This window comes from Lytechinus variegatus, chromosome 2, assembly GCF_018143015.1.
Source record: "Lytechinus variegatus isolate NC3 chromosome 2, Lvar_3.0, whole genome shotgun sequence".
Classification (NCBI taxonomy): domain Eukaryota; kingdom Metazoa; phylum Echinodermata; class Echinoidea; order Temnopleuroida; family Toxopneustidae; genus Lytechinus; species Lytechinus variegatus.
The window spans coordinates 83,111,485-83,121,181 of NC_054741.1; the positions used below are offsets into that span (position 1 = coordinate 83,111,485).

General features: G+C 35.6%; 1 protein-coding gene across 1 annotated transcript; it reads left to right on the forward strand.

The window, feature by feature from the left end:
* Nucleotides 1–3,530: 3,530 nt before the first annotated feature.
* On the forward strand, nucleotides 3,531–8,362 carry LOC121409289 (cornifelin homolog B-like). The gene is made up of 5 exons (XM_041601200.1): nucleotides 3,531–3,881; nucleotides 4,435–4,551; nucleotides 5,484–5,571; nucleotides 6,012–6,148; nucleotides 6,956–8,362. The coding sequence occupies exons 2-5, from the start codon at nucleotides 4,438–4,440 to the stop codon at nucleotides 7,061–7,063; spliced, it is 447 nt and encodes a 148-aa protein (XP_041457134.1). The 5' UTR covers nucleotides 3,531–3,881; nucleotides 4,435–4,437; the 3' UTR covers nucleotides 7,064–8,362.
* The last annotated feature ends 1,335 nt before the right edge of the window (nucleotides 8,363–9,697 follow it).

Below are 9,697 nucleotides of genomic sequence, written 5' to 3' on the forward strand. Positions count from 1 at the left end.
CCGTCAATATTTTGGGTTTGTTTTGTGTTGGCCCTTTGTGTAGGTGTATTGCCTTTTTAAGAGTTTCATGTGTTTTGTGAATGGCATGTATTTGTAAGAATGTAGATGATAAATCAAAGTTATCATAGACATGCAATCTCACAAATGTGTGATCAGAACTTATTAAGGAACTTAAAGAGATTGGTAAACATTGGTTTGACTTTTAAAAGATCTGAGCTAGAAGGTCACACTTGTCACCTGTGTCTGTGATATGTTACAAAAATAAAGCCCAGAAAAAATTGCTTTCGAAAATAATTATTTAATGCTTCAAAAATTGAAATATAAAGTGACCGGAAACACCATCTTAATTTCATCCCATTCACTTATGTGTACTATTTAGGTGTCTATAAGACGCCTATTTCCAAAATTGGGGTTTGCCTTGTAATTTTAGCTTTTCATTGTCAATAATGGTTTTCAGGGTTTATTAATTCTAATGCATCCACTTGTACACATGTTTCATCTTGGATTGAGAATTTTTTAAATCAGCTGCTCACAAAGTTAAACAATACCTTTAGAATATGAAATTGTAGAACTTTTGAAGGTCTCATTCAGAAGTCAGTCTTATCAAATTAATTATTACCCATCAATGGTGCAAGCAATGTGTGAGATTATTCATTTTTAATGTCACATTTTTTATGGAGGTGGGGTAGAGATGAGCAGTCATATACTATAACATTATTAAAGCACTGAAAGGGATAACCAACTTCCTAATCTAGTTTAGTTTATAAAGTCTAATATGCCTCCAAACTTGCTTAGTAGTCCCATTGTGTGAAATTAGTTTTGAGAATGTTAAGGTCAGAAGAGAGTGATAGAAGGAGTTGTGATGAAGAGATATTGAGAGAAGGGGCGAAAGAGACGGGAAGGAGATATGAAAATGGATATATAAGAATGAACAAGATTTTAATTGGTAGATGGATAAGAACCCATGATAGAGGAAGTCTATTCCTTTGTCTTGTTTTTATCAAGGCAAAAATGTGAAAATGCCACAGACTTATGAATATATAAAGATTTGACCAAAATGATCAATCGAAGCACAGCTAGGTTTTAACAATGTTGCCTATCAGCAGCTACTGTATTTAATTTTCTACTATGATTATCAGTTTCTTTTTTTTTTTTGGTTCATGAAACTCTACCATATATCAACATATTCAAAATGTGTGAATCACAAAAAGTTGTAATAATAATGCGGTTCTCATGTAGCGCATTTCAGACCTGAAAGGACTCTCAATGCACTTTACAGAAATAAAAATAAGGAATTACTTAGAATAACACTTAACAACATCAACATTAATCAGTTGCACACATGTATGGCATAAGTATTGGGAAAGGTCTATTGCCCTTGTATTGAATGAGTGTAACATCAGGAAAGGAATGAGCTGTAATTAGCTGACCTAATTCTAACAAAATACATAAATAACATAACAATGACAAAAACAAAACAAAAATACAGTGTAATCAGGGGCGGGTCCCGGATTTTCCAGGGGGGGGCAGCTTTTTTTCAGAGGGAAAATTTGACCAAAAAAAAAAGGTCTTCACTCTCAAAAGAGAGGCATTCCTCTTTTAATGGCATTTGTACATTACAAATTTTAATTTGGCTTCTCAAATAGGGGGGGGGGGGGCACAGCCGGCCCGTGCCAGTGAGTGTAATAATAATGGGGGGTATCGAATGAAACACTTTATGAATAACCGTTTAAGTGTTGGGGTTTTGATTTCACACATTTATGAAACTGTTTTTCTGTCTAAAGTAATGTAATTCCAGATTTGAGATCTTTGAAATAATAACGTCATATTTTACCCAAGGCAGCCACTTCAGTTCCGAAAACTGTTCTCCCAGCGGGCCCTGCTTAATGATTATGTTATTATTACCCCGGCTTTAGCACGGCTACCTTGATCGTGCGCTCGAGCATTCAAGAATTTTTTTCCTACCGGGTACCCATTCACTTTACCTGGGTTGAGTGCAGCACAATGTGGGTAAATTTCTTGCTGAAGGAAAATACGCCCGGCTGAAATAAGAGTTTTTTGAAAATACAACAAAAGTATGTTACCTGTGAAATCAATCAGTAATCAGACACATTATTTCATTGCATTTCCATGGGAAAAAATCCATTAACCGTTAAGAAATGGCAATTTATGGAATCTATATTTCACAACATAGGCCTACTTTGTTGAGCTGCTCGAGATATCACAGAATGATATCAAAAGTTGAAAATATTATGTTATTATTTAATGGATTTTCACAACTGATTGTTTTCTACCTCTTGAAAACAAATGTGGCATCCGGTTACATTTTTCCTTTAAGGAAACCAGAGGGGAATAAGATACAGAAAAAGAGGGGCAGAGAGCTATAGATGATTCTGAATATCAACAGCAATAGACAGTATCTCAAATGCGTCACTAGCGTAATGATGTGGGGCCATTGGCCCCCCCCCCCCTCCAAAAAAAAAAAAAAACTTCACTACAAAAAAAAATTGTAAGGAAAAATGGGGAAAGGGGTTTGAATATGGTACTATTTTCTTAATATTATGTCAAAATGTATTAAAGAAATATTTACGTGTAAAAGAAATAAAAATGCCCCATAAGCCATGTCTACCCCTAAAATATTTGGCATTACGCGTCTAGAGTACAAAATGATGATAAAACAGGCATAATTATAAATAAAAGAGGATGAGATAGGCATCCATGCAGCCAGAGTATATAAAGGAGCCTAGTAGTCTGCTGCACAAACCTCTCACTAGAGTTCAAGGGTCTGAATGCGAAGCCTACAATGACTTGTGCATTGAAGGCCAGAAAGTTTTATACGTGCTCGTCTTGTGTGAAGACCCACTCGAACAAAGTTTTAAGCAGGGTCTGTGCTTACAGACTAGGAGGTGTCTCATGCATGTCGTTTTGCATGCCCCCCCCCCCCCATCAAAATACCCTGAAGTTATTGAGTTCCGATTTCTAAGTAAAAATAAGTACTAAAAACACCACAAGTGTTAAAAAAAAAACACGCGTCTTGAACGGACATATTACACACATACGTCATTGAAATTTAGAATTAGTTCAATTATTAATGTTTGAACATGTTGGTTAAACAGTGAGTGGTTATACAATTCCTACTGACACGACAATAATAACATAGGTCTATGTTTCATTTGCTGTTTATTTGGTAAAAAATATTTATAGCATCCCCGATCGGTGGACCAAAAAGAATGCGTCAAATTTTATTAAGATCATGCTCTATGGAATTGAATTCGATGAAAATGAATCGGAATTCCCTGTCTGCATAAAAACTTTGGGGAAAAGGGGTTACCATTTTCTTTTCACGTACGCCCACTTCCCGCCATTTAACCATTTTAACGAAGAATAATAATAAATCCCTTTTGAAAGCAACAATCCTCTTCGCTCTGATGACGAAGAAGAATAACCGGTGACTATGTTTGAAGTCCCTGGCTGTGCGCTATTCACTTTCTTCTATCTTCTATTGTGTCTATGGAGAATGAATAGATAGATTTACACAAACAGAGAAGTAAAAAAGATACAAGCTCCAATACACGTCTGTCCGTTTATGTAAACACTTCACAACTCGGAAGTTTTGCCCAGACGTTGAAGTGGATGTCATGATTCAAGTACCACGAGCAAGTTATATACAAGTGAATATTCAAGACGGAATTTAACGATAAATTGGCAGCTCTACGATTCTGAAACTATATTCAAGTGTTCGAAATCTTTCACAGGATTTAATCAATATAGTGCTTATACATTAATCTACGAAATAAAACTGCTGGCTGCAATAGATACACAGCACACCATCTTGTCTCTTGCATAACGTATTTGTTTGATTGAATCCAGTATACAGAGCGGTAAGTTTACATATAGTTCGAATCTTGTATTTGCTTTTTAGTCATCATTAAGAGATGACTATAGTGGAAGGAGTTCGATTTAGTATATCCTATATATTCAGTAATGAACAATGTATACAGGTATACATGTTATTCAAAAGTTATATCCATTATTCATTGTCACTTTCTCTCTCAGATCAATATTCTGAAATAGTTTCACGCATCTCTGTTTTTCAGACTCAGATTACTGTTTAACGAAGGGTGAAGGGTCAAAACGAACGTCAAGGTGTCAAGGTTCTTGACTAAAGAAATTTCTGTGTTTAGGTCAACATACATTTATTTCAAGATACTTCAGAATGTGAAACCAATAAAGGGACCTACGCTATATATTCAGAAGCATCGCTGGATTCGACGAATCCTGGCTGTAAAAAACACTTATGCTAAGGCAGGGTCAACTTATTTCATTACATTATAATTCATATTAATATTTCAGGTGTATATACATGAATGAATCAGAACTGTTCCTCACATCATTTCAATGTTGTTTTTGTTTGTTTATTTCGTGTTGTTCTAGTTAATGTCTACTGTAGCCATGTCGTTTGAATGGCAGCCTATCGTGACTGCACAGCCTCGAGGAAGTATTGAGAGGGTCGACACATCACTCACATCCATTGATCAACAGAACAATGATGTAAATACACATTTGTTTGTCTTATTTGTATTTATTTTCGCGTAAAACACGACATATATTAAATTTGCTAGAGCCCATTTGTGCGGCACTTATATACCCATGCCAAATATTTTGTGGGTCTCTATATTAGGCCTACAATACAAACGTCTTACGTGGTCCAATGATTAAGGCAACAATATCTCGCGCACAAAATTCTTGTAAACAAAAAATAGTGTTTCTTATTACATTTTATGGTCTAGAATTCCCAATATATTTCCTTTTCTAAAAGACAGAAAAGACGATGACATGTCCTAGTGTTTGAAAGCAAGCCAAATAACATCTGCTTATAGGGGGAAAGGAGTGATTAGTATAGGGAAAGTCACGAGACACTCATTTTCATCATAGGACAGAACATTATGCATCAAACACCTCCATCATCATTAAGATTATTGTGAGGATCTTCTCAAAGAAGGGGGATGCGTCATTTAAGTTTTAAATTGAATGGCATAATTCAGCTCATGCAAACAATTAGCTTCATGAAACTTCAGAATCCCAGCCTGTAAGATGTTTATAAGCAAAGCCCGATCGATGGAATACATCAGATTTGAACTATTTCATTCTATACAGGCCTACGGCTCATTCTACTCTGCAGGTTCGTTATTCCGAAAGAATATTCTGAAACACTTAAACTTATATAAACCAAAGATGTTCGTTAATCCAAACATTTTGCAGCATTGACCCGAAAAGAAGAGGTTTGTTAATCCAAACTTTCGATTTTTTTTCGTTAATAAAATACCACTGAGGTTCATCGGCTAAGCTACATCTGTGAAATAACCGTTTTCGTAGTAAACCTTCAGAAAAATTTTTCGGGATATATTTGAACCTTCGGAATATTATAACTTTCGGATTAACGGGCCTGTTGAATGTGACTATAACTGTTTTTTTTCTTCTAGGTTCCTCTCTATCCATGGTTATATCCCAATGGCAAGCGTCGATTGTGGTCTACTGGGTTATTCAGCTGCTCTAAAGATGTAAATACCTGTAAGTGATTCGATTATTCGAATATAATCGTGTCTTGAATTATTCATGTTCTCAGAACCATAAAACTGTATCGCCGCAAAAGCCTCCAGCTATCTTAGTCTGGGCGTCGCCATATGGGGGGGGGCAGTGGAGACCGGACCGCAAATATTTTTTTTATCAAGTAGTGGAAATTTGGAAAAGAGGGGAAAATTATGAAATAAAGTATTAAAAAACGCAATAAAATTAGCAGGGCCCTTGGAACGATTTGGTATAGGGGAGCATATTTTTCAGCATATTTGAAGATACAAAAATCGTTCTGGATAAATTCTAGAAAGTATATTGTACTATACCATGGCACTCGAAAATCTAAGAAACATTCATGATTGTTTTTAATTCACTTATGATTAAACTCTATATTATGATTTTTCTTGTTTTTTGTGTTTCCGGTTTAAAAAAAACAGGTTTAATGGGGACGTTTGTACCATGTCACATGTGTTTCATAGCCTCATCAATGGGTGAAAGTCTGCTAGCAGGGACGTGTGTTCCATTCTCTAACCTTGTCCTTAGGACATTACTCAGAGGGCGACATAACATTGAGGTGAGTTTAGCAACTGTCTATATTGTTTCAATTACGGAGGGCGGTGAACATCTTTAGACCCATCAGGGCCCGCATGAGGGGAGCCAGAAATCAAGTGGTGGATTAGGGGGGGGGGGACGCAATATTAAATGTCCCCCTACTATTTTTGGTCTTTCTTGATGGAAAGAAATACATCATTAAAAATTGAAATAAAACATGTATTTTGGACGAGATGACTGACCTTACTTTTTGGGGGATTACTTTTTTTTTTCGTTTCTTTTTTTTTTGCTTGTACAGTTTATTTTGGTCGAAATGACCTTACATTTGGGGGTGGTAACATTTTTTTTGCCTGGTCCCCCTACCTTTGGAGAGAGATCTCCGCCCTTGCATACCCTCCGCGAAAATAAGATTGAAAATTATAGAAAAAAAGTTTGGACGCAATGGTATCAAGAAAGTGTGGATTTATGAATTTTGTTGTCGACCGTTGCTTGTCACACACCTATAATTTGGGAAGGAAAGGTGGACCTGTTATGGTCTCTAGGCCTGAGTTCATGTATTACCGTCTGATATTTTTTTTTTCGAATTCAAACTTGATGATTCTGGGAAATGCCAATTTGGGGGGAAATTGGAGATTTAGATTCGGTAAATTTGTTTTGAGCTGTTGAAACAACATGCACCACATTGTATAATGCCATTATTCACTTCAAGTTGATCTTTTAAATAGCACATCATAAAATAATGATGGTCACCATCACCACGTACCACCGCCACAAACAACATCATTATCATCCGTTGTTGTTTCTAATTGTTTGTATTTGAATTCTGCAGGGTTCTGTAATGAATGATTGTCTTGTAACCACACTGTGCCCATGCTGTGCTCAATGTCAGCTAGCTAGAGAGATCAAGATGATACAGGATGGTGATGCGTTACCATAGCAACCAAACCAATCTTGGTGAAAGTTACCAAAGACCATTTGACATCTGCATTGTTTTATCACTATTTACATACTCTATTGTATAGTGATATCTTTGATAGGCCTATCATTTTGGGCAATAGAGTAAACATTTTCTCTATATGGTCTAGAATGGATCAGATGATCTAACGATGAAAACATGAAAATGAAGAACCCAGACTGAGGGTACAGGAGGGTGACATATTATATTATGTGAAACTGTAATTGGCTCACAACTATTTATTCATTAGTTATTAATATCTAATCATGGATGCTCATGAAGGAGTTGATCGTTGAATGAGAGTCTCAGTATAATCACTGTTAGAAAACGAAAATAAATATCAAATGCCTGCTACAAGTATTTGCCAACAAAGCAAAGATTTCTGTTCCACTTGAGTATTGTTTCTTATTTGTCTGTAACTTTTTAAGCTCTTGAATCAGATAGGACATAATATTTGCAATTAGAGTTTCACTCGTGCATGAGCCTTGATGCTTTCAATAAAGTCCTGTAAATATCTACACCTACAATATAATATATTTATATTCATTTTGATAAAACAGTTTCTATTATATAAAATGAATGATTAATGAAAATCGACTCGATCATACAATCTCAAAACCCTTTGCTGAAATTTGCATATAGATAACATATTTCAGAGGGAAGAGCATACACATAATATGGTTGTTTCATTTATATTTATATATTTGTATTTTTCATGTCAGTGTCGAACGGTATAAGATTGTGCGGTGTGCACTGTAGGCTTTCTTTTTCATACAATACAATTGTTTTTTCAGTTTTATTTCAAATTGAATTTGTCTAAAATCTAGTATTATAAATGTCGGTCTAGGGCGTCTTTTTCAGCATGGATTATTATCAAGATGAATGTCTATATTCATAGAATGTTTTACCTGCCGTTGGCCCAAAATTCAAACCGCCCTCCCCTCCGTTTGTATTATGTCATTTTATTCTCTTAATCATGGTAGTATTATATATCACATGAAGTATGAAGGGTCATTTTTTTAGTCCGGTATCCGTAAAAAAATGTCATAGTTCAATGGAAAACTTTGACTAAGTATTTTCTTTACTCATGTATGTAGTCGAGAAATCGGTTGTGGAAACCAACGTTTAAGCTATAGGAGCGGATCCATTGCAGAGGGTGCACAATATTATTAGGTAGGCCACATGGTGAGAATGAGTAGGCCCTTGGGCCCGTTGCAGAAAGAGTTGCAATCAATCGCAAATCATGCGTAACTTGATTTTCAACCAATCAACAGCGCGCATTTGAGACTTGCAATTGATTTTTTGACTTGCGTTTAAACGCAACTCTAAAAATCATGCGCAACTTGATTTTCAACCAATCAACAGCGCGTATTTGGGACTTGCGATTGATTTTTTGACTCGCGTTTAAACGCAACTCTTTCTGCAACGGGCCTGGTTTGAATACATTTTTTTCCTTTTTCACTGAGAAAATATCCGAATTTGAAGTGATGACCTTTTTTTCTCCTTTCACAAATAATATCTGTGCCCCCTCCAATTAAAAAAAATCATGGATCTGCCCCTGGGATAAAGATGTTTTCTTCAGGTTGTTATTCTTGCCCTTGGTTTGTAAATAATATTATGATGTATTAAATGTGATATAATCGTAACGAACCTCTTGCTGTATCATTTTGCTTCATGTGTAAAATAACAATTGTATATAATAATCAATGAATGCAAGAAAAGTTGTTTATTCTGTTATTTATTTCTGATGAGCTGCCTGAAAAAAAATGAAGTGATAATAATGGTGTTGAGAAAGATGTAGAAGTTAGAAAGACGAGAGAGTTGGAGAGAGGTAGTATGCATGAGAGAGTAAGCTTTACCGTTTGATCAACGTTTGAACTTGATTTTCTTTATGATTGTATAGGCGTACTGACTATTGACCAGAAAGGGACATTTCAAACATATTTCATAATTGAAATTGATAGTATCTCAGTGAACAAATAATTAGAATGGGAACCGAAACCTCTTAATTAATCATTATATTTACTTAATATTGTAATTTTAAGCAGTTATATTGTTGTTGTCATTTGTTTATTAAAGAAAATTATCAAATGCAAGTACAATACAGGAGTCAATGAATGTTATTGAACAGTTTACTAAGCATATATAACACAGTAAATGGGAATTTGCATTATTATACCAGGTTTTGTCTGGTATCATAGACAAATGCAATACCTTATGTATATCTGTATATAAAAAAGAAAACGTTAAGATGTTGTATTTAATGATTTGCTGAGAGAGAGTGGTGCCTGAGGTAAAGAAGGGAGGGGGAGAGAGACAGAAAGAGGGAAGCATAGGCGGATCCAGGGGAGCCGAAGGGACCCCCCCCCCCAACCTAATGGCGGTGCAAAAAGAAAGACAGAAAATGGGAAGAAGGGAAAAAGAGAAGAAGATTCAGCGCTTAAACATGTCCATTTCAAACTTTAGAATTCAATATCTTCGCTATATGAAATTTCCAACATTTCTCTCAGTGAATTTACTCTAAATATTCAGATATAAATATTTGCAGCCTGGAGCACCCCATTAAGTCTGAAAATCAGAAGTTTTCAGCTTGGGATTTTGCGCTCGCATCAGTTA

Coding starts and splice junctions, on each gene's coding strand:
- LOC121409289 (XM_041601200.1), top strand. CDS start 4,438: ATGTCTACTGTAGCCATGTCGTTTGAATGGCAGCCTATCGTGACTGCA. Junction 5,572..6,011: donor CTCTAAAGATGTAAATACCT/GTAAGTGATTCG, acceptor TAAAAAAAACAG/GTTTAATGGGGACGTTTGTA. Junction 6,149..6,955: donor GAGGGCGACATAACATTGAG/GTGAGTTTAGCA, acceptor TGAATTCTGCAG/GGTTCTGTAATGAATGATTG.